At 41.6% G+C, this 24954-nt stretch overlaps 1 protein-coding gene across 1 annotated transcript in view; it reads left to right on the top strand.

Annotated features, from left to right (window-relative positions):
* lbr (lamin B receptor) overlaps window positions 1–18659 on the top strand; it is a 33474-nt gene extending 14815 nt beyond the window's left edge. Inside the window, exons 6-14 of the mRNA XM_084560123.1 lie at window positions 2553–2749; window positions 3291–3345; window positions 4662–4856; window positions 5006–5109; window positions 5524–5649; window positions 7297–7465; window positions 7561–7641; window positions 8118–8240; window positions 16709–18659. Coding sequence (XP_084416249.1) covers window positions 2553–2749; window positions 3291–3345; window positions 4662–4856; window positions 5006–5109; window positions 5524–5649; window positions 7297–7465; window positions 7561–7641; window positions 8118–8240; window positions 16709–16869 — 1211 coding nt within the window. The 3' untranslated portion in view covers window positions 16870–18659. The remainder of the gene's footprint in view (window positions 1–2552; window positions 2750–3290; window positions 3346–4661; window positions 4857–5005; window positions 5110–5523; window positions 5650–7296; window positions 7466–7560; window positions 7642–8117; window positions 8241–16708) is intronic.
* Window positions 18660–24954: the final 6295 nt, after the last annotated feature.

The raw sequence follows: 24954 nt of genomic DNA, 5'->3' as shown, positions 1-24954 counted from the left end.
CGAGCCACAACGAGCTGGGCGGACATGATGGAAGCGGAGTCCCCGGTTATGCCCTCGCTGTTCGAAGGGATCGACGAGGGCATAGCGGGAGACGAGGACGCAGAGTGCGATGCTAACTCTGACCTCCTCGATATGGACGACATGGAGGAAGAGGAGGAAGACTCCGGCTTCCCTCCGCCGTCCAGGCCACCGAGTGGGGCCGATGCGATACCACCGGTGGATAGCGACTTGTATGAAGTCTGCAAGCGGGCTGCGGCTAAGCTAGCTATCCCATGGCCAGCGACGCAGGGCCCTGAAGGGACTGAGCGGGACCTGTATGATGGTAAGAGGCTTCCACCAGCTCTGCCCTCATCTAAACAGCTTTTACCAGCAGTCCCTGCATGTATAAAGGAAATGAGTCGTTATTGGTCTGCCCCGTTTAAGAGCAAGCTTCCCACCAAGGGCTTCTCTAAACTGGAAATCCAGGGGATGAGTGAGCTGGGGCTGACCGAACCCCCAGCAGTGGAGCCTTCAGTGGCTTATCACCTTCACCCTAACCGCAGATCAATTTCTGCTTCCTCAAGCATCTCTCTGCCCAATAAAATAGACTGCCTCACTGCGTCCATTTATCAGAGGATGTACAAATATGCTGCCCAGTCAGTGTGCTCCCTTAACGCTGTCACACTGTTGTCTGCTTATCAGGCTGAGGTCCTGGAGGAGATGGGACGGCAGCTGGATTCAGGGACACCTAACCCTGCCCTCTGGGATGAAATATGTGTTGTAAATGATTTAATCCTGCGCTCCTCCAGAGGAGCAGTCCAGGGCTGTGGTCGGGTGATGGGGCTTGCAGTCTCAGGTGAGAGAGCGTTATGGCTGAACCTGTCAGGCTTAGGAGACTCTCAGAAGGCCGAGGTCATGGATGCACCCTATGACCCCACCAAGGGACTCTTTGGCCCAGCTTTGGAGAAAATGAGAGAGACAAGCACCCGTAGGAAGCAGGAGGGAGAAGCCTTTGACCTCTGCTTACCTCGAAAACCCAATCCTCACCCACCCCAGACATCTAGAACTGGCTTTGCAGCGAGAGCTGCAGCAGTAAGAGGGAAACCAGGTGGTGTCAGGACACAGAGACACACAGCAGGACAACTCCCCAACCAAGAGGCCAAGGCTGACAACCCGAGGCCGTGGGGTAAACATTCCTTTGCAGCTGTGGCTGCCAGGAACCGTCCGTCTCGCCCCGGAGAGGGGAAGAAGAAGCGGACATCCTAGCACAGTCTTCTCCCTCACTTTCTCCTCCCCTAAAGACAAGAAAGTCAGTAAAGGAGGAGATCAGCCCCTTTGTTCAGTGTTCAGAGGCTCCTATGGTTCCCAGTTTTCCAGGAGTCCTCTCTCAGTCTCCCTCTCTACAGGTTCAGGGAAGGCAGACTCAGGGGCAGGTTTCACAGTGTCACCAAGCACTTCCACAAGTGTTCCACAAGTCACTGCCAGTGTCACCAAACACTTTTCAGTGCCACCTACCACAGTGTTCTGTTTTGGGGAAAACAAAATTAAAAATTGCATTCCTGCAGCCAGGCAATTTGCCGAGGGCAGAATGCTCCCCCACATCAAAAAACATAAAAAAGAGAAAACACTTTCATGTCAATCTGTCCGCAGACAGAGCCGGCTCTTTTCGAGTCGAGGGGGTGACGTCACTTTCGTGCGACACCATTCCACTCGGTCCACTCTCGGTTCGGAGCGAAAGGTGGTGCCTTGTTCAGAGGAGTGTCAATTCAGGACATTTGTACGGCAGCAAGTTGGGCTACACCGCTCACTTTTGTGCGCTTTTAGAGGCTGGATGTTGCTCAGACGTCACCGTCTCATGCAGTCTTGGAGGCAAGAGCTTCCGGCTCTGTCTTATAGCTTCACTGCAGTGTGGTTCAGTTCTCAGCTGTGGGGAGCTGATGCAATACGGGAGTGGGCTATATCTCTCATAGTGAAACACCGAGCGAAGTTAGAAAAAGAACTTTGGGTTACATTACGTAATCCCTGGTTCTTTGATAACAGAGTGAGGTGTTTCACCAACACTTCCCTCCTTGCATTGCCACGGAAAGAAACCGGTCTAGAATGAGTAGGAGTGGTAGGTTGACCGTGATAGTATGAGGGGGCGGGCCCCATTTCACGGGTCAACCTGTCTGTCAAAGACAGACGTGGTGTCATTGGAGCTTCCGTAGTTGGTCACGCCCAAGGCGATTCCCATAGTGAAACACCTCACTCTGTTATCAAAGAACCAGGGATTACGTAATGTAACCCAAAGATTTAGGGTATCTATTAGCAGAAATTATGATATTTGTAATTATTTTTGTGTAAAACAATTAATTGTATTTTCACTAGCTTAAAATGAGCCCTTCATAACTAGTTATGAACATGCCGTAGAAGTTAATTAAATGTGATCTGATAATTCCAATTGATATTTGACTTGAATGCAGGGTAAAATTAAAATGGCACTGAATTTGAAAAGTGGTGTTTAGTGAGGTTTGCAGGAATGCAGTGGGGAAAATTAACATTTATATCCTTTGTGTATTTCATCCTGCCTCCAGGGGCATACTTCTGGCTGCTCTTTCTGCCAGCTTGGGTTCTCTTTGTGATATTACAAGTCAACCTGGAGGACCCCAGCCTCAACAATTTCCCCCCTCCTCTGCCTAATCTTGAAGCTTTTTGGGATGCTCAGGCTCTTGGCTTTGTCATTCTCTGGATTCTGTTCCAGGCCCTCCTCTATATCTTGCCTGTTGGAAAGGTGAGTGACAAGAGCTGAGATCTGTACAGACAAAGACAGATGTTTGATATAAAACAGAAGAGTAAACTAGTAAACTCTAATTATGTAGCACAAATGCAGTCAGATTTCCACTTAATTGTGTGTATTATCAATCAAATGTTACTGTCAAGTGGTGGCTAGTATGCAGACCATATGAACCACCTTATGACCTTTTCAGGTATTTTTTTGGCCCTGACAGGAGACAAAAATTAGATTAGCGGTCAGGAGTAACACTTAACGAGAGCCTTCACACAGGATAATAGAAGCTCTTATTCTATCCTCCGTGGGCTATCTCTGCTTCTTAAAATCTTACACTGAGATGACATTCTACTCATCTTAATAATAAATCACTTATTCATAATGTATTTTCAGCAAAGGGTATTTAAAGCCAGATAGCTCTTTCTTCTGATGTAGCTATGGCTGTTTTTTTTTTTTCTTCTTTCATCTGCAGTGTCCTTTCCTCCTTCCACTACAATTCTCAGTATCTGCTTTTAACCCCAATTTTTTCACTTTCTCTCTCTAGCTGAGTGAAGGCATGCCACTGAGGTCTGGGGAGAGGTTGAAGTACAGAACCAATGGTGAGGCTATGTAAAACTAGCACTTTCACTCTCACTGGAAAGATATTGAGCTGGATTCTGCTCAAGGTTTCTTCCTGTGATTTGTATAGTTACTGATGGGCGGCACTGTGGCGAGGTGGTTAGCACTAATGCCTCACAGCGAGAAGGTCCCGGGTTCGAATCCATGGGCCGACTGTGGAGTTTGCATGTTCTCCCTGTGTCTGCGTGGGTTCTCTCCGGGTACTCTGGCTTCCTCCCACTATCCAAAGACATGCTGGTTAGGTTAATTGGTGATTCTAAATTGGCCATAGGTGTGCATGTGAATGGTTGTCTGTCTCTCTGTATTAGCTCTGTGATAGACTGGCGACCTGTCCAGGGTGTACCCCGCTTCTTGCCTGATGACAGCTGGGATAGACTCCAGCAGACCCTGCGAACAAGCGGTTACAGAAGATGAATGAATGCTATATAAAATTAAATTAAATTCGTTAGTGTCTTAGTATCACTGTAGCCTTATTTGGATTTATTGATCTCATCAATTCACTGTCACATTTAGTGAACATGCCTACAATGATTATGTATTTTCACTAACATTCATCAGGCTCAACAGTTTCTATTGCTAGATTCCCACTTGTAAAATAAATTCAATTTATCTCTTTATTTAGTTTAAGCCTGCAATGACATCATCAAAATACGCCTGTTTGCGTGGAATACATCCACACTTAGCAATATAACAGCTTCCACGACCAGGAAGGCTGAAACGTCAAAGGCATGGGATTTGTTTAAACCCAATGCGGTTGCACACTTACTGAAAATTAAATCATCTCCCCTTATAGCACAGCCTATAAGCAAGCACCGTAACAGAAGCTGGCTTTCCTCAAAACACTCACTGTCCACGACTTTGGTTCCAACTACCAAATTCACTTTGTTGATGGCAGGATCAGACAGTCAGACAGACAGCTACAAAGCGATGGATGGGCAATGAGCGAATCACTTTATATGAGGGCAGGGCTTTAACCTTTCAACTCACCATTCTCTCAGAATTAGAGGATTTAAAGTAAGTAATGCATTTCTTGTGCAACAGTTGTATGCAGGCACAATTGGAAATGGTCATGGTTAAAACTTTTTCAAAGGAATACAGTCAAGAGATTCATTATGGTAGCAGGGTATGGTATATAATAAATAACTGTATGCAAAGCAGAAATTCACTCTTAGCAGCTGTTATTTTGTAGTTCTTTAAAATAAACCTCTTAATTTACTACTCAACATATGTCTGTCTGTTACTAGTTTGAGTACATTAAACAGCTCTGCATGTGCTAAACATCTTTGTGTACCTCCAGGTTTCTTTGCCGTCGCTGTGAGTGCTGTTGCGGTGGCGACAGCAGTTTACCTAGGTGTTGACCTCACCTACATCCACAGCCACTTCTTGCAGCTGGCTTCAGCAACTTTCTTTATCTCCGTCCTGCTCAGCGTCTACCTGTATTTCCGCTCTCGCTATGCTGCCCCAGAGCAGCTGGCACTGGGGGGAAACTCTGGTAAGAGAAAGATCAGGAGTTAGTGCGTCACAGATTATTTTGTTATTTACTACTTGTTGGTATTAATTGGTTATTTGTTTATTTTAATTGCTAGTTGCCTTTAATTGACACAGTTGTTTTCATTTCTTTTCTTTTCATGTAAATTCCAGGCAGTGTGGTTTATGACTTCTTCAAGGGACGTGAGCTTAATCCCCGCATCAAAGACTTTGATCTGAAATTCTTCTGTGAGATGCGCCCTGGACTGATTGGTTGGGTGAGTTGTCAAAGAAAACAGAAGCAAACTGTTGTAACATTTAAGAACTTCTTGATAAAGATAATTCTAATTGCTTTTTTCTTTCTTTATTAATATAAACCAGCCCTTTTTTATATCGATACCAACATATACTGTAACTGCACATTAAAGTGAATGGATCCACTGTGTACTGTGTCCCTCAGCCAGTGGAGTTCAGTTGGATCTATTTCAAGAGTGTAACTCTCTGTTCACGTTACACTCTAGTGGCCATATGTGGAATTGATGTTTGATTTGATGTCATGTGAATGTAAATACGTTGGGTTTCAATCTTTAAATGCCTATTTGGAGCAGCCTCTGGATGCAATAATAAATATTTTTTCCTGGAACTGAATGAGTCAGATGACAGTAGAATTTTATGTGTTATTCATTGTTCAGTGTTTGATCAACTTTGCCATGGCGCTGGCTGAGATGAAGAAGCAGGCTCTGGATGCTCCATCATATTCTATGATCCTTGTCAACCTGTTCCAGCTGCTCTATGTGGTGGACGGCCTCTGGAATGAGGTATGCTATGCAGAGAAAGACATGTTTATTCAAATATATACAACACTGCTAAAAACAATTGAAAGAACACTTTTTAATCAGAGTGTAGCATCAAGTCAGTTAAATTTCTGATCTAATCAGGTAAGTAGCCGAGCAGGATGTTAATGAAATTAACAACAGGTGCACTGAGGGGCAACAGTGAGACTTGCCTGGCTCCGCCTGCCTACGTACTTCCGCTCATTTGCATTCCCTACAGTACTCCGTCTGGAATAGCTTGATCCGCTAACGTTTACTCCGGCCAACTGGTTGGCGAACCAGTCAGCGAACAGAGGGCGGGTCTGAGAGCGATTACGTTTCAGTTGCGCGCCGAGTTTGAAATGTTTACACGAACGGAGACGGATATACTCGAAGCCATTCGCTCCGTTGTGGATATGCTTCCTGGCATTACAGCACTTTTATTCCAATTTCGCGTCCTTAATTGCAATAGGGGATGGTAGAGTAGCGATTTGTTTACTTGTTGCGTTCTTGAAAGCGGAAGTACGAGGCAGCAGAGCCTGAAGGCTCCGGCGCATAACATACGTCATTACCAAACGTTAGTGATTGGTTAAAGGAACTCCGATGATTTTAAACCTCAAACTGTGCCCTCCCACCAGGAAATAAACGTTTGCCAATGGATCTAGGCCAGACTCTCTGCGAAGTCAGAGAGTCTGGTATCCAGGCTACAGTGAGACGACTCCCAAAACAGGAATGGTTTTACAGGTGGAGGCCACCGACATGTTTTTTCTCCTCATATTTTCTGTCTGTTTTTTTAACTAGTTTTGCTTTTGGATTTATGGTCAGTCACTAGGGGTGATATCTGGACCTTACAGAAGTTGCACAGGCAGTCCAGCTCCTCCAGGAAGGCATTTACATTTTCGCCATTGTCGGAAGGTTTGTTGTGTCTCTCAGCACTCCCAGTCTCAAGAGCATGGAGGAGATTCCAGGAGTCAGGCAGTTACTCTAGGAGATCTGGACAAGGCCCTAGAAGAATACATCAGCAGGAACGGTATCCACTCCTTTTGTGCAAGGAAGAACAGAATGAGCACTTCAAAATGAGCCCTACAAAATGACCTTCAGCTGACTGTGAATGTCTCTGACCAAACCACACCCATAGAGAGATACGCAGACCTCTACAGGCTAGCCAACAGCACGCTGACTGCCAATAAGTATCGGGATGAAATCCTTGGAGCCATTGTCAGACCCTATGCTGGTGCAGTGTGTCCTGGGTTCCTCTTGGTGCCTCGTGGCCAACATGTAGGCAGTTCCTGAAGGATGAAGGAATTGATACCTTTGACTGGCCCCCATGCTCCCCTGACCAAAATCTCTCAACTTGAGCATGTCCCAACGTTGAACAGCATGCATATAAGCACATGGCCATACAAACTACAGAGTACCATTTTGAGTTGCTGCGATGAAATTTCAGTAAAATGGACCAGCCTGCTGCATAACTTTTTCACTTACATTTTTGTGTTTGAATTCAACCCTCTTTAAATTGATATTTTTCATTTCCTGTAAACCATTTGGCATGGATATCCAGCATGTTTTTCTTTCCCATTGAGAGCTGATGTGTTTTCAAAATGTTCTTTTAATTTTGTTGAACATATTAATATGTTATAATCTCACCCCCAGGAGGCCATCTTGACCACTATGGACTTAATGCATGATGGCTTTGGATTCATGTTGGCATTTGGCGATCTGGTGTGGGTCCCTTTTACTTACAGCTTGCAGGCTTATTACCTGGTCAGCCACCCCAATCCCCTTAGCCTCCCAGCAGTCATAGCCATCATCATACTCAAACGTGAGTAGGAAAACTCACTCATCCTCTCTTTTTATTCTTGTTACATGAGGACTTGAATGAGTTGATATTAACGTCTCAGTCTCTCTGTGTTTCAGTCACTGGCTTCTACATCTTTAGAAAATCCAACTCTGAGAAGAATGCCTTTAGGAGAAACCCATCAGACCCCGCACTGTCCTGTAAGTTCTCCTGGAAACCTTATTTTGTCACGGTTATGTAATAAAATGACATTTCTGATATTGCTCAGAAGGAAAATACTGAGATGTAACAGCCATTAGAGATATTGATGACCAGTTTATTATGTGTGTCATGTTATTGTGGAAAACACGTGTGTTGATAAAAAACAAATTGAAGCTGTAAGGTTTGTGTAACAGAAGTAATTGTAGATATAGATTTGATTACTATTATCTTCTATCCACGTTCTACCTTCTCAGAAATTATTTCAGTAATTATACCTTTCTTTTACATATCTGTAATAGAATGCAATACTGGTTTGACATCTATAAAACTTAATGCTATGAAGTTATGTTTGGACATGATGTGTTTTTTTTTTATTCTAAATAAGTTGTTCAGTAAATATTTCAAAATAAAATACTGAAAATACATGGGCATTTTATCTAGTTTAATCAACAGGACACTCTGTGTTTCTCTTCAGATCTGAAAACAATCCCTACAGCCACAGGGAAAAGTCTGCTGGTGTCTGGCTGGTGGGGTGTGGTCCGCCACCCTAACTACCTGGGAGACCTCATTATGGCTCTGGCCTGGTCCCTCCCCTGTGGTGAGTTGGCCTGACTTTTACACCACAAGTAATCAAACACCAAAGTCCTTGAGCCTGTTCAGACCTTGCATTAAGAGCCGATCTGGGTGATCCAAACGTGTAAAAGACAGATGTGAATAATCTCTGAACACATTTAGAGGTGGTATGGGTTGCATGTGTCTGCATTCTTTTGGTAGTGTGAATGCAATGCGTCCGCCTTCTCAACAGGGGTGCTCCTGCATCAGGAGAGTTTTGTTTCATTCATTCAGAAAAAAATGCTATTATAAATGATCCCCTAAAGGGGGTTAACGTGTGTAACGGTACACACAAGTCACGGTTTGGTACGTAACCTCAGTGTGGGGGTCACGGTTCGATAAGGATTCGGTACAACAGGAAAAAAGCAACAAAAACTTCCACATGTATAAAACTAGCATTTATCATTTATTTTGAACAGACACCAATAGACTGAAAAACTCCTGTTATAAAAGTAAATAATGGAATAAAACATAAAACAAATGCATTAGGAGGGTTCTCATACCATTCATTCATTTTCTTCATACAGAAGAAAAGAAAAAGCACAATTTCTTGTAGGGATCAACTGGGGTAGTCAAGTAGCAACTGGCAACTTTGGTAACTTCATTATAAGAAACTAAACTAACTTGTTGCACATGCGCACCAGTGACAGACATATCGGGGTGATACTGTCTTACGTCCATTGGGTTCCGAATTTTAATTTTTCCAAATTTCCTTCAAATAATATTGTCGTAACTGTAAATATCTGAAAAAATCATGACTTTCCAAGTTGTATTTTTCTCTTAGTGCTTGAAAGCTTTGTGGTTTGTTCTTATCCATTATCTTACGGTAAGCAGTAATACCTTTATTTGTCCAGTACTTAAATCTAGAGTCCATACCATTTGGTTCGAAATCTATATCATATTCAACCCATCTGAATTTTTTCCACTGGTTCCACAAATTTAATTGCTTCAAAACATCAAACCAGGTATGTAATGTAAATGAGATGAGGGGGTTCAGGTGTTTCGGATAGGCTGTCATTAATTTATAATCTCCAATCATTGCGTGTGTCGGGATGCCCCTGCATTCCCTTTCCATGTCCTTCCATTTTGCTTCATATTTACTATCACACCAGAGAATCACAGTTTTTAGCTGGGCAGAATGGTAATAATCCTTAAGATTAGGGAGAGACATGCCGCCTTTTTCCCTACTAATGATCAATGTATTGTATCTAATCCTTGGTTTTTTCCCTTTCCAAATGAAACGTGAATTTTGCTTGTCCCATTCCTGAAAATTGATTGGTCGGGATTTTAACTGGCAGTGACATGAATAAATATAATAATCTAGGTAGAATAGACATTTTTATAATATCAGTTCTTTCACTGAAGTTCAGGAGAGATACTGACCAGTTATTAAGATCTTCTTTAATTTTCTTGTTTACAATTTCATAGTTTTTCTTGTGTCTCCCAAATATTTAATTGCTTTTTTAGACCAATCAATAGGTATTCTTTGTTTCAGTTCAGGAGAAGGACTATAATTGAACATTAGTATCTGGGTTTTTTGTACATTAAGCTTATAACCTGAATATGCGCCAAATGTGTCAAGGAGATCTAAAAGGACAGGAAGGCAGTTTTCTGGGTCAGTAATATACAGTAAGACATCATCAGACATACATCGCTATTGTATGTTCCACATTATCCAAAAAAGGTTCAAAAAAGGCAACTGGACTTGTAGAGTTGGACTTGGACTGGACTTGTAGATCAATAATATGTTCCACATTATTGATCAGAATTCCCTCTATGTTACAAAGAGGGTTGGAGATAGAGGGCATCCCTGACGTGTGGATCTTTCCAGTTTTATGCGATCAGTGATGCGTCCATTTATTTTGATTCTTGCTGTAGGGGCAGAGTATAATGTTTTAAAATTATTAATTGCTTTTTCATTAAAACCAAATCGTTCCATGACCAAAAATAAATATTCCCAGCTAACACAATCAAAAGCTTTTTCAGCGTCTAAACTTATCAACACAGCACTTGTTTTTGTTTGTCTAATGTTCTGTATTATGTGGAGAGATGGCCTTATATTATCCTGTGTTTGGCGCCCTTGGACAAAGCCAGTTTGGTCACTGTCAATTAAGTCCGGAATAAATTAATCTAATCTCCTGGACATGATAGATGCATAAAGTTTATAGTCCTGATTTAAAATTGAGATCGGTCTATATGAGCTACATAGCATCTTATTCTTACCCTCTTTAGGGATGACAGAAATGATTGCTTCACTCCATGAGGGTGGGGATGACCTGTTCTCAAGTGTCCAATTAAAAGAATTTATGAGTGTCGTATTCAACTCTTCCTTAAAGATCTTGTACCACTCAGCTGGTAGTCCATCACTTCCTGGTGTTTTACTGTTTTTTAGCTTATTCAATGCAGTCTCTAATTCTTTCTTTGTAATCTGTGACATCAAGCATTCGTTTTGATTAACTCCAATTGTGGGCAGATCTAATGAATCTAGAAAGGTTCTTATATTGTCTCTATTTTCCTGCTTTGGTTGTGAATAGAGGTTCTTGTAATATGTTTGAAATTAGGGCTGAAACGATTCGTCGAGTTACTCGATTAACTCGATTACAAAAATAGCTCGAGCCAAAAACTCTGCCTCGAAGCCTCGTTAAATTCCTATGACGCGCACTATACACGCAGGGATCTGATTGTTCCACACGGACCATTGTTTTTGAAGCACCTGTGCGAAGCACACCACTAGCGTGATACATTTTGAATTTAGTTGGCGCGATGGCGGAGAGTAAAGATGCCCATAAACGGCAAAAAAATGTCTAAAGTTTGGGATCATTACATTCTAAAAAAGGAAGAGAACAAAGTGCAGTGTATATACTGCAAAGTAGACCTGGCGTACCACAGCAGTACAAGCTCAATGATCTAGCATCTAAACAGAAAACATCCACATGCTGTTTCACCAAGCGTCGCTGAAACAAGGTAACGTAACCTAAACCTATACATTGATGTTCGCTGATTTTAATCGCATACTGTATTTGTAGCGATGTCATGATGCGGTTTGACTATCGTATTTTCCGGACTATAAGGCGCACCTGAATATAAGCCGCACCAGCTAAATTTTGGGGAAACTACAGATTGTGCCATATATAAGCCGCACCCGACTAAAAGCCGCACCCGACTATAAACCGCTGGTGTTTTAATGTTTAATTACCGTAAGAGTTTCTTCTACCACAGAGGGGATTGTCGGGACAGAAATGTCCCATTTATTTACATTTGACAAACATAAATCTTTCGATCAATCAAACAAAAAATCAATCGATCAAACTTTCACATCTTTGACATTACAAACAGCATTCGTGCAGTGCACAAATAATACCACGGTGCGCTCCTAGCGCACTTCCTGCAGTCATAGTACCGTAGTAGTGCAGTAACAAAAAACAAAGCTTAAAACGCTTGACGAGGCAATAACGTTAAATGGCTAAATTTAATTCGTTTTTAAAAGTGCTTGCCTGTAACACGGCAGCAAAAGTGCAGTAACCCGGCTGCTCAACTAAATAACCAGCATCTTTTTCGAAAACAGCCAACACAGCAGCAAAGGTGCAGTAACACGGCCGTTTACTGTATCAAAATAACCTAATATACCAGAAAAGTCAGTTCTTAATCCTCGTGTCATCGTCTATGACATGATAGCGCACCCCTGGTGACCGTTAGCTGTAAAAATCCATCCGCCGTTGTATAAACCGCAGGGTCCAAAGCAAGTGACAAAAGTAGCGGCTTATAGTCATATGTCTAGCTTTGATGTTTTTAAGTAGTAAACTTATTCACGTTCAATTGCAAGACAGTATAGCCAGAGACGGTAACTATAGAATCTTGGTATAGCCTTAAAAAGAACCCCTTCACACGCACACGCATGCACCCTCATCTCTCTCACTCTTCCTCACGCACAGCACGCGTTCACAAACAAACACACAGGTTGCTAGGTTACCATAGCAAATAGGCTCACCCCAGAAATTATGTATTATTTGTTAGTAGCCTAATGGTAAATGCTGCAGGTGTAGAAATCTACATGGGTAATTTGCAGAAGGTGCAATCCTTTTTTGTAATGTTGTATTAAGAAGACAAAACTAAGACCAAATGGCCTTTACTATTTAAGTTTGTATTAATAGTTTTACATGTTATACATGTTTTACAGTAAGTTCGCTTAACTGTATTGTTATTTAATTGTTAGCACTGGCACTTTTAATGGGTAAATTGCAATAAATGGGCTTAGTTTTGGAGCCAAATGTTGGAGTTGGAGTTCTCTGTTTTTTTGAGAAATAAAAGGCAAATGCTTGATCATTTTACAGCCACATAATTTTCGTTATGCATTATTTGTTTTGGTTGTTTAAAAACGTAAAAAAAAATTATCCGATTAATCGATTAATCGATCGATAAAGTGCTAGATTAATCGATTACAAAAAGAATCGATAGCTGCAGCCCTATTTGAAATGCATTATCGATTTCCTCCTCTACCCTGTTTTGGGGTCTAGTATTTTATATATTGACTGTGAAATTAGTTTTTTACGTATTTTCCTTGCTAACAGTTTTGTTGCCTTAGGACCTACCTCATAATATGATTGTTTTAGAAACTTATATTTTTTCTCGGTTTCCTCTTTATAAATGTCTAATATCTGAGTTCTAATTTCTTTAATTTCTTTTATTTTACTCATTATTTGGGGATCTTGACTTTCGCTACGTTGTCTTTCTAAATCTTTTAAGTTGTTTCCTCCTTCGCTTTCTTGATTGCTGTGCTGATAGAAATGAATTTACCCCTGACTACTGCTTTTAAGGTATCCCAAAGTATATTTGGGTTCACTTCCATATTGTCATTAAGCTCCAGAAAGGTCTTAATTTCAGATTTTATTTGTTGAACAACTGTTTTATCGTTAGGCAAACTTGTATTGATTCTCCAGATTGTTTTCTTTAAACCGCTGTCAAGATGTAGTTTCAAATATATTGGTGAGTGATCCGATATATCTCTAGTTCCAATTTCACAGTCCAGAATCCTATGTCTATCATTTTGAAACATAAAAAAATAGTCGATCCTTGAATATACCGCATGGGGAGCAGAGTAAAAGGTGTAGTTTTTGTCTAATGGATGTAGATCCCTCCAAATGTCAAGTAAGCCCATCTCATTTAAACCCTTCCTCAGTTATTTATTTTGTTGCGTTACATATCTCTTGTTATTAGACATGTCCAATTTGCCATTCAATACCGTGTTAAAATCTCCTGCACAGATTAACGTGCCTTGTGTTTCTGAGCTAATCAATTCCAGGATCTTTTTCATAGTATTTTGATCACTTAAAGGGGGTAGATAGACAGAAATAAGGGTGGTCAAATGGTTTTCTGTTTTGCCTTGTACTAAGATATGTCTGCCTTCACTATCCCTGATCTCCCCAACCAACTCAAAATTAACAGAATTATGTATTAATATGGCAACTCCTCGTTTATGTCCTGTTTTGAATGTGCTATAAAATGTATTTATATATCCAAACCTTTTTAATTTTTCATGTTCGTTTTGGGATAGATGGGTTTCCTGCAAGAAAACAATTTTGGTATTCTCTCTTCTCATTTTTGACATTACTCCTCTTCACCGGATTATTTAAGCCATTTACATTCCAAGAGGCTGGAGCCGGCACACATAGATTGAATCATTGTTATGGGATATAGTAATTTGTCAAATTACTATATTACTATATTATTACTATGTTATGGGATATAGTAATTTGTCAAATTACTATATCCCATAACAATGATTCAATCTATGTGTGCCGGCTCCATAAACATATGTACTGTAACCAGTGTTTCCCACACATAGGCGAATCTGTGGCGGTGCGCCACAGATTCAACTCCGACCGCCACAGATTCAACACCGACCAAAAAAAACAAATGAATTAAAAAAAATAAAATAAATCACAGTACTACGTGGTTATTGTTTGCTTCAATAATATATATATATATATAAACACACACACACACACACACACACACACACACAAACATATTTAAAATGGCAGTTTTATCATATCTGGTTAAGTGCACGGTCCTATGTGGCCCTCTGGTAGTGTCGTTGAAAAATCGTGGCGTCCTCCATCATTTAGGTTGCCCATCCCTGGCTTAGACACTCGTAACCACAGGAAGTCTTTTGAAAAACGAAAAGGATGAGCTTTGTGAAGTTGAGCGATCTGATTTGTGAATTTGCAATACAATTACACACGTTCAGATTGCTCAGTACACATTTGTGACCCCCAGAATGCACACACAAATTGTTGTACGCATTTGTGAATGTCATGTTTCACATGTGGATCATGGAACACGCATTTGTGACCATTTTGAGACTAATTTCACTCCATACTCACTTATTCTCCATATGACTGCGTACACCGAATCTTGTCGCACCTACCATGACACCGCTGGACGAATACAAATACCGTTACACCCCTAACGAGAACACAAGTGTGTTTCTTTGTTGATGTGGTCATGTTGACATGTAAGGAACCGTATGTGGTTAAATTCAGTATTTTCTCAATCACTGATGTCTTTATTTACCTTTATTATTGGAGATTACAGTGCGTATTGAAGCTTCCAGGGTTTGAGTTATAATTTGAGTTTTGTGTAGGTCTAACCAGGGCTCAACAGTGCGAGCACCTCGTCGCAAATGTTAGTAAAAAATAGTTCAGTGCGAATTGTGAAATGCAATCAGTAGCACGTGTGTGACTACCGAATTTTACCGTTCAGTAAATGTTTAATGATGTGTTGCTGACGTTTGGAGGTTGTGGCCGGTTGTGCACTTGAATGCAGCCTCAGCTGAAAAAAAAATAAAATACGTGATTTACATGTAGTGAGCGTGCTTGCCGACGTGCTGTGGAAGGCGGTTAAAGGCAGAGGGAGTATCTATGGCAGGGGTTCTCATGACGTCGATCGCGATCGACCGGCAGATCTCGAAGGTAGTGCAGGTAGATCGCGTGCCATTGAAATTTTAGTCTAAAACATTCATCTGTTGCAACTCCAAAACAAACAGCAAGACAAACGTTCATCTTTATTTATTTTTACTTTATATTTGCAACATACCCTCAGTTCAGCGGCATAAATGCACAGCCACGCACAACTTCAACAACAACTCAAGACTACCATCTTTCTTAAAGATACGCCGCTATTTTTCTAAAGGTGCAGTGCACCAATTTTTCTTGATAAAAATAAAAACAAAGATGGATAGGGCTTTTAACACTGGAGCAACAATTAATATGATAATTAATGTGAAAGTACAGGTTTAATGCTGACTGGCAGAAAACATTCCCATGGCTCCTTTACAAAAACGAATTAATGTATTGTAAGTACTGCAAAGCGCAGAAGCAAGCAGCTGGAAAGCTTGCTTTTGCTTCTCGTTCGAAGTTCGCGTTGCCTGTGACAACTTCAAACGAGATAATTTAGTGAAACACAGTAAATCGCATAGGCATTGTGAACCCTGCCTGTTGTATGAATGTTCTATGTTATAACACAGGCCAAATAAGCTTAAGTCTGTTGTCAGTACTTGTTACAGTATTATTCTCTGCACTTTTTGGAGAATTTTACTTGTTGTTTTGATACTGTCTCAGTTGCACTGTGCACATTTGCACCAATAAATAACTGACAATACATGAGTTGTTACAGTATTATTCTCTCTGCACTCTTTAGAGAATATAACTAAAACTTAAAAAGCTATGAATTTAATTGTTTTGCTTATAAATGCCTCCTTGTTGACCTCATATCACTTTATTAAAGACTTTTCATCGTGCCCCTAAAATTATTTGTGTGCTACTAGATTTTTCAACTTAGTAGCACACGTGCTATTTGGGAAAATGCTAAGCGTCAAGCCCTGGGTCTAACTACCGTCAGGCCGGAGATCAGTTAATAATAACTCGTGTCATGTTGCGTCATGACACAAACATCACTGTTCTCGGGTCTGGAGAATCAGTAGAGATCCATTAGAGACCGCTGCTGTTAAACTATTCTGTGGCGCAACAGATGATGGCAGGGTTTATTTGCATACAGAGCGTGAAACTGAGATCAGATCTGGAGACAAATGTTAATGGCAGGTCTGAACACCTAAAGCCGGTCACTTGTTGGACATTGATTCCATGAATCAAGACACAAGATGAAGAGTGTGATGTTGTGATAACACACTGGTAGCAGTAAGAGACAGAACAATTGTCAGTAGTTGTCAGCAGGCTTCTTATATAGCTGACAATGACCCTGCCAGGCACTTCAGCTCTAAAACATGAAGGAGATGACTGTGTGTAAGCTGAAGTGACAAGGAAACCACAGAACATGAGTCTCTGACGCAAGATCAAATGCTAGGAACAAGTTAAAGCAAATAACACTGCCATTTCTTTCTATTAACTGATAATACAGTCAGATTAAAACAGTCTTTTTCTTCTGTCCTCCCTGCAGGCTTCAGTCACCTCCTGCCATGGTACTACATGATCTACTTCATCATCCTGCTTGTGCACCGAAACTCGCGAGACATGAGCGAGTGTAGGAGGAAGTACGGCTCAGCGTGGGATGAGTACTGCCAAACGGTCCGCTACCGTATCATTCCATGTGTCTACTGAGGAATCCAACGTTGGACACTCTGGAGCTGAGACCTTTTTAGACCCAGTGTTACAGCCATATGAAGGCTCACAAAAATATGAATGGATTGACTGACTGATTAGACTTTTTATAATTATTTTTAAACAATCTTTATTCTGGACTGAAGGAACTACAGTACATTCGATTGTATGATGACAAAAAAAAGAAACTCATTGGCATGGTGAACGACGAAAGAACTTTTCTTGAACGAAAAAAAACTTTAAAATCTGTACTAAAGAGTTTACAAAATGGGGGAAAAACAAATGCCTCTTCTAGGAATGTCATGTTAGGATGTATATTTTTGTACATACACATTTGTTTTTATACTTGGAGAACATCACACCACACGCATACCTTTTTGGTACATTTTACTCGTTCTACTCATTTTCAAAATGTTAAAGTAACAGCTTGGCCCCGGATTAATTTTGTAACACCTTTCTTGTATAATTTTACTGCTTGTGTTTATTGTGAAGGATGGGATTCCCATTTGATAAGCTGTACTTTGGAACTTGGACTTCAGGCATTATTTCTCAGGACCCAGGACTTTGTCAGAAAATTGAAATAGAAAGGTTTTAGTCTTTAATAATTTTGTTGTGTATAATTTTATATAGAAATCTAGTTTTGACTTGAGAGTGTAAAATTATTTTTAGAAGTTTCAAAAAAAAAAAAAAAAAAAATAATAATCTTTATCAAATCCAAAGTGTATTTGATTTGGCTTTGCTACCTCAGGTTCACTCACTGTCCAGTTGACCCTTCTCTGTTTCCTCTCTGGGAGGCAGTGTGTGGAATTATGAGTTTGATGTCACTGCAAAATGAGTCCAACTTGCTTGATTTTTTTTTTCTTTTTTTTTTCTTTTAAAAAAAATCAAGAATGTTGTTATCTATTGTGAACTAGAGTCAACCATCCACATCACAATCAAGTCATGCTTTTAGGAGTTGCCAGCTACTTCTATGCTTTCCTCAATTATTTCATGTATTTTTATGGCCTATCTGTATTTTGTCCTGGCAATTTCTAGAAAACCTTTCTTTTGTGAACAGGTTGTCAATTTCCCAACAATGCTACATGAATTGGGTTTTACCTTTTGAAAACTTTATCAGATAAGGTTACAATGACCATGAAGTTTATACTGTGACTACATGCAGAGCTGTGGACTGTGTTAGCATTTGCAAACCCCAAAAGTATTTTTTTTTTATGCTTGTGCAGCTACAGATTATTAAATAAGTAGTGATATATTAACTAGACTAGGTAGCATTTTCTATGCTTTGCTGACTGGATACCTTGTAAATACTGTTTTTATTTTTATTTTTATTTTTTTATCATGTCTTGAGTAGCCACAATAGTAATCTTAGTTTAGCTTTCTTATATTTAATAATGCTTTTTATTTGGGTTTTGTTTTTGAAGTTAACTGCCTAATTTTGAGTTTACACCTAGATCTGCCATGTTTCTGGAAATTGCTTAAAAATGGATGGGCACAAATTGAGAATGGTCTGCTATGCTCTTTTAACTGATTAGAGAGGAAAAAAACATTCATACTTGAGATATCATCACTCTGCACGTGGTGATATATTGTTTCTTAATTTTTATGGCAGTAAACGTTTGATTTGGCAGCCTGTAAATTGGATGTAGTTTGAAATATGAAAACAGTGAATGAGATCTTTTAATGGTCCAGCAGGCTGTCAATGGGAGTGGATGGAATTTGTGACAGTTGCTGGAAAAAGCTTATCTGTACAAACGTTACAGCATGAAATAAAGATTTACAGTATTTCCTTTTTCTGCTTTCTGTGGACATTCCTAGATTTGTTGACAGGCCAAGTGGTAATCAAATTCTCCAAGATGAATGGATAAATTCTTGTTCAATGCAATCTCACAGTTCTTAGAATTTGTACTGCTCATTGCCTTGTGCAGAACTGTCATTACAGTTTATTGGCAGGTTTAGCTCCCTGCTGTCATTTTGGAATCTGACTAACTTTGAACGGATTCTTTTGTTCCTTTACAGTCAACAAAGAAACACAAGTAATTCATAGAAAAGGAAAAAAAAGAAAATCATGGTTATAAGTTAAAATTCTTTTGCCTTGTTTGGAATGAAATAAGGATTTCTGTTAATTGACTACTGTTGGTGTTCTAAATAATAATAATTTATTTAATCGTTTTCCATATGCTTATCCGAAGACTAAGTAAGGAATTCCAGACGCCCCTCTCCCCAGCAACACATTCCACCTCATCCCAGGGATAATAATAATAATAATAATTCATACTTTATTGATCCCGCATGGGGAAATTATTTCTCTGCATTTGACCCATCCATTTGTTCACAAAGCAGTTTGTACATCCGTAGAAGAAGGCTACTGCTTGCCTAGCATCTGGGGGCCAAAAACAAGACAAATGTACACACAAATTAAACCTTGTTTATTCACGGATTATCAGTCAGATACTTATAAAAGATACACAATACTAAACAAGACATTACAGTTTACCGAATGTAAACATCCAACATGTTTCACATGACTAAAATCCACCAATCAAGGAAAAGCCAATTTTGAAGAGCACATCTGAATGGCAGTCTGAGTAGCCAGACATTCCAGTCAGCAGAGTGGCTCCATCTCCTAGGTGTCGTTAGAAGTTAGCTGGTCACTTTTTTATTCTGTTAACATCTGAAGCTCAGCCTCCAGTTGACACGTCTTCATCCTTACATAAAAAAAGAAGGCAACAATCAAAAAGACAATACTTGACATTATGTGTACCTAATCTCATGCATCTCCTCAAAACTATATTTTTACTTAAGACACAGGTCTTATGCAACCTAATGACATATCAGAAAAGTCCTCACTTGCATCCTCCATCTTTACCTCTCAATATCCAATGCAACAAATAAAAATATTTACATAAAGTTAATGTGAAGGTAGCAGTGACAGAAAGTTTATAAAGAGAGTGTGATGTGTCCTCTTACATAAGTTGTGCTAAAGGGTGTCTTCAGGGCCAACGCTGTCCAGTTTGTGGCTTCAGAGATGTTTCCTAAGTCCTTGTGACACTACAAACCAAAGAACAGCGCGAAACTCACAATCTCAACAATGATCATGTGACAGTAAAATATAGAGAATAGAGGATACTTATATTCTAAACTATGAATTAGGAATTTCAATTAAAATAAACTAATGTATATTTAAATAAACTAAAATCTAAATGACATAGATAGAGCTGGTTTCTCCTTTGCTAGAAGTTTGGTGATAACTTTCAGTGCTTCTTTTGCTAATAAACCTTGTAGGTAGATATAGGAGCTTGCTAAATAGCTTGTTTACCCGGTAAGTGGTTCAAATCAGGACAACAGAACCATTCAAGAGCTGTGGATTTTGTAATAATACTTCCAGATGAATGAATAGATACTGTATTGCCATTGCATATAAAAATACAACTAAACTACACTTTCAGCACCTCTCCAAATAGCGAGAAGAGAAAATGCAGCCGGATAAAAACCTCACCCTCACCAAAGCAATCACCATGGCTAGGCAGTCGGAAGAAATTAGACGGCAACAGTCAGACCTGAGAGGGGATGCAGCTGTCAGTAAAGTAGCTATGGATGCAGTGCACCTTAAAAAGAGCAAACTGCACAAAAGCAAATTCAAAGAACAGCCACAAGGACATAAGCGACATTCAAGAAACCCATACAGACTAAGGGGGGTGTGTGTCATGTAATAAATGTGGCAAATCGCCTTCTCACCCTGCATCTCAATGTCCAGCCAAAATCGTGGAATGCCACAACTGCGGTAAACATGGTCATTATGGAAGAGTGTAGATCAGCTAGCTCAGTTAATGCAGTAGCTGAGGACAGTGCAAAACTGCACGATGCAGATGGACTGTTTCTAGGGACAGTGACTTCCGAGGACAGTGAAGGTCCATGGATGGCTGACATAAATGTGAAAGGCAGAAAAGTGACATTTAAGATAGATACGTATCAGCCATTCCTGAGCATGTGTTTGCAGGCATTATACACGGAGACAGAAAGCTAGACAGAGCTCAGAAACCACTCTATGGCCCAGGAGGTACAAAATTAGATGTCATAGGGGTTACCTCAGAGACACTCTCAAACAAGGAAAGAAGCACCACCGAGAAGCTATTTGCAGTGAGGGATCTGCAGGTAGCGCTGTTGAGCAGAGAGGCTTCACTGCGGCTCAAACTTGTGGCTAGGCTAGACAGCATAAGCATAGACCTTGACACAGTGAAACTAGCATACCCAAAGCTCTGTGATGGTCTTGGCTGGGTTCAGAATCCCTACACAATACAACTGAGACCAGATGCTAAACCATTCTCGCTGAAAGTGCCACGAAGGGTTCCACTGTCTCTAATGGGCAAAGTGAAAACAGAGCTAGACAGGATGGAGAGTCTCGGGGTTATTAGCCGAGTGGAGCAACCCACAGACTGGTGCTGCGGCATGGTCGTAGCCCCAAAGAAGGACAAGGAAGAGGTCCGAATATGTGTGGACCTGACACCCCTAAATGACTCAGTGTGCCGAGAAAAATTCATTCTTCCCTCAGTTGACCAGACTCTTGGCATGCTTACTGATGCCCAGTTTTTTACCAGATTAGATGCAAACATGGGATTCTGGCAAATTCCTTTGGCCAAAGAATCAGCGCTCCTTACCACCTTCATCACACCATTCGGGCGCTATCACTTCAACCGTTTGCCCTTCGGCATTTCCTCTGCACCGGAGCACTTCCAGAACATGATGGTGACTGAAGTGACAGCGGGTCTTGAAGGTGTTGTTTGTCACATGGATGACCTCCTCATCTGGGGGACCACAAAGGAGCAGCACGACGAGAGGGTGCATGCAGTCCTGCACCATGCAGAGGAAGCAGGAGTCACACTCAACCTGAAAAAGTGTGAGTTTGGAAAGAAAGAGGTGAAGTTTCTCGGCTACATCGTCTCAGCTGACGGCCTAAAACCCGATCCTGACAAAACGAGAGCTGTGCAGGAGCTGAAAGAGCCGACGAACACGACAGAGGTCAGGAGCTTTCTTGGCATGGTGAACCAGTTAGGGAAGTTCATACCTAACCTGGCGGAAAAAGACAAACCGCTAAGGGACCTCCTGTCAAAGAAGAATCAGTGGTACTGGGGTCCAGAGCAGCAAAAGACATTTAACGGACTCAAACAGGAGCTGTTGACATCACCTGTTCTCCAGCTGTATGACCCTAACAAACCTCTGAGAATATCTGCTGACGCCTCATCCTATGGGCTGGGAGCAGTGATGTTACAAAAGACTGGAGAGACATGGGCGTCTGTTGCATATGCCTCACGGTCACTGACAGTGACAGAGCAGTGCTATGCCCAGCTGGAAAAAGAAGCGCTAGCTCTGACTTGGCCCTGCGAAAGGTTCGGTGACTTTATCCTTGGTCTCCATTTCGAGCTGGAAACAGACCATAAACCTCTGGTGAGCCTGCTAGGTGGGCGAGCTCTTGACTCGCTGCCACCTCGGATACAGAGGTTCAGGATGCGCCTGATGAGATACTCATACACCATCTCACACACACCGGGTAAGACAGCCACGTTATCACGTTCACCCCCCGCAAATAGTGCCACACAGGCTGACATGAGCCTGATGGAGGATACCAACATCTACATCAACAGTGTCGTTGAAAGCTTCCCAGCAAGCGACAGCTTCATGGCTGAGCTGCGGGAGCAGCTGTGCGCAGACAGTGTTTGCACTAAAGTAATGAAGTACTGTCTGGAGGGCTGACCTGACAAGAGCCAATTGCCAGCACCAATCAGACACTATGGGAACGAGAGAGCAGTTTTAAGTGTACCCAATGGACTTCTCCTGTATGGCACACGGTTAGTCATACCAGCTAACATGAGGAATGATGTACTTGAGAAAATCCACGAGGGCCACCTAGGGGTGGTGAAGTGCAGGGACCGTGCTGGTCGGACAGTGTGGTGGCCTGGACTGAGTAGTCAGATAAGAGAGCTAGTTCTTGGGTGCAGAGAATGCTGCAAAGAGAGAATCAATGCAAAAGAGCCCTTGATGCCTAACAGATTACCAGAAAGGCCTTGGCAAAAAGTGGGTGCTGATCTATTCTCCCTAAGAGACAGCACATTTCTACTAGTGGCATATTATTACTCTCGTTTTGTGGAAATAGCACAGCTCAGCCCAACCAGGTCCACAGATGTGATCGTTCACCTGAAATCAATGTTCGCCAGACACGGTATCCCAGAGACTTTTGTGAGTGATAACGGTCCGCAGTTTTCAGGAGCTGGAATGAAAGCATTTGCATCAGACTACGGGTTTGATTATGTAACCAGCAGCCCCAAATTTCCCCAGAGCAACGGAGAAGCAGAGCGCGCCATCCAGACTATCAAAAACCTACTCAAGAAAGCCCGGGATCCCTACCGTGCTTTACTGGCCTACAGGGCCACACCTTTGAGCAACGGCTATAGCCCAGCCCAGCTGCTCATGGGACGTCGTCTTCGCACCCCACTGCCCGCCTTTCCGGAGACTCTGCAGCCAGCTCTCCCAGATCTTCAAGCGCTCCAGCGCAAAGAGAAGGAGCAACGAGAAAAGGAGACTAGACATTTCAATCTTAGACACAGAGCAAGAGATCTCCCAGAACTTCTACCTGGGGATTCTGTGTGGATCTCTGATGCAAAAACAGAAGGGACTGTGATATCTAAAGACCATTCACCACGGTCCTACTTGGTCAACGGACCACAAGGAGCACTCAGGAGGAACAGACTACATTTGGTGCCCATGCCAGCATCCGAGTCTCAGAGTGAGGCTCCTCAAGAGACTTCACCAGGGACTGTGTCACCAGTTAAACATCAGGATGCAGCTGGCGTCACAAGAACGAGGTCAGGCAGAGAAGTACAGAAGCCACAGAGACTTGACCTGTAAAGACAATCTTTGAAAATAAAAGAGCAAGTATACATTGGGTGAAACATGTTCAGTTATAATGTCTCATGGTTTATGGAGATGTGAAACTGATTATTGTTAATACAGTTTATTCACAGGTTTACGGGATTTGTTGAGACTGAACTGTTATTGAGTTATGTGTGAAATATGGTAACATTGATAGCAAGAGCTGAGATACTGTTTTGTTGACTATGCAAAGAATGTTTATGGATTTGTATTGAAGTCAGAGCTAAGGTTAAATTGAAATGCAGCTACAGGTAATTTCTGACCTAAAGGAAAGGGGGATGTGGTGTAATTGTATTTTGTTTACATGTGATGACGTCATATACAGGGGAATGCTGGGTAGTTCGAGGTTAACAGAAAAAGGGACAACATGCCGTTTAAGTATGTGCAGTAAACGTACAGGAAATAACTATATGGTGTCATTATTTAAAATCAGAACCCGCACAGACAACACAACAGTTTTTAAACCGAGAGCTAGCAAGCGTTAGCATATCAAAACGATATGTTCCCATAGCATTGCTGACGTCGTAAACTGGCTTCCAAAAAATCCTCAAAAAGCTAATGATAGCAATTAGCAACAGAAACTACGCCATAACTGAATTTGTTTTTTTTTCAGAGTAGACCAGTACTTCTCAAATAGTGGGGTAGGTTGGGGCATGAGCGGCAGCGGGGACTGTCAGTATTAGTGTCTTTATTGATGTTTGAATGATAAACAAGCCTCCAGTCACTAGGTGGCAGCAGAGCTCAAAGTAATCAACAGACTGCCTGTTCAACCCAGTAGAAGAAGTACACAGGCACACCGGTGTATAGAGCTGATGGAGGATAACTCTCACGCTTGCTTCGTGATCAATTCACAGAGGCCCTTGGGGTCTCTCGGACCCCATGAGACTGCCCCACACCCCAGAGCCTTAGGGGTCTCTCTGACCCCACCGCAGACACCACTCCCCATAGCCTCTGGGGCCTAGGGGACCCCGAGCGAGCGAGAGAGAGAGAGAGAGAGAGAGAGAGGAAAAGAGAGATTGTGAGGAAGACGGGGTCTCCCGGACCCCCCAGGGGGGCTACCCGGAAACATCCGCGGACCACAGGGGTTTCTCTGACCCCGCCCCGCCCCCTCGAACACGTGTCATAAAGAGAGAGAGAGAGAGAGAGAGAGAGAGAGAAGAA

This window comes from Chelon labrosus (genome assembly GCF_963514085.1).
Source record: "Chelon labrosus genome assembly, chromosome: 14".
In the NCBI taxonomy this organism is placed as follows: Eukaryota; Metazoa; Chordata; class Actinopteri; order Mugiliformes; family Mugilidae; genus Chelon; species Chelon labrosus.
Note: the sequence above shows the minus strand (reverse complement) of the source record. Positions and strands in the feature narration are given on the sequence as shown.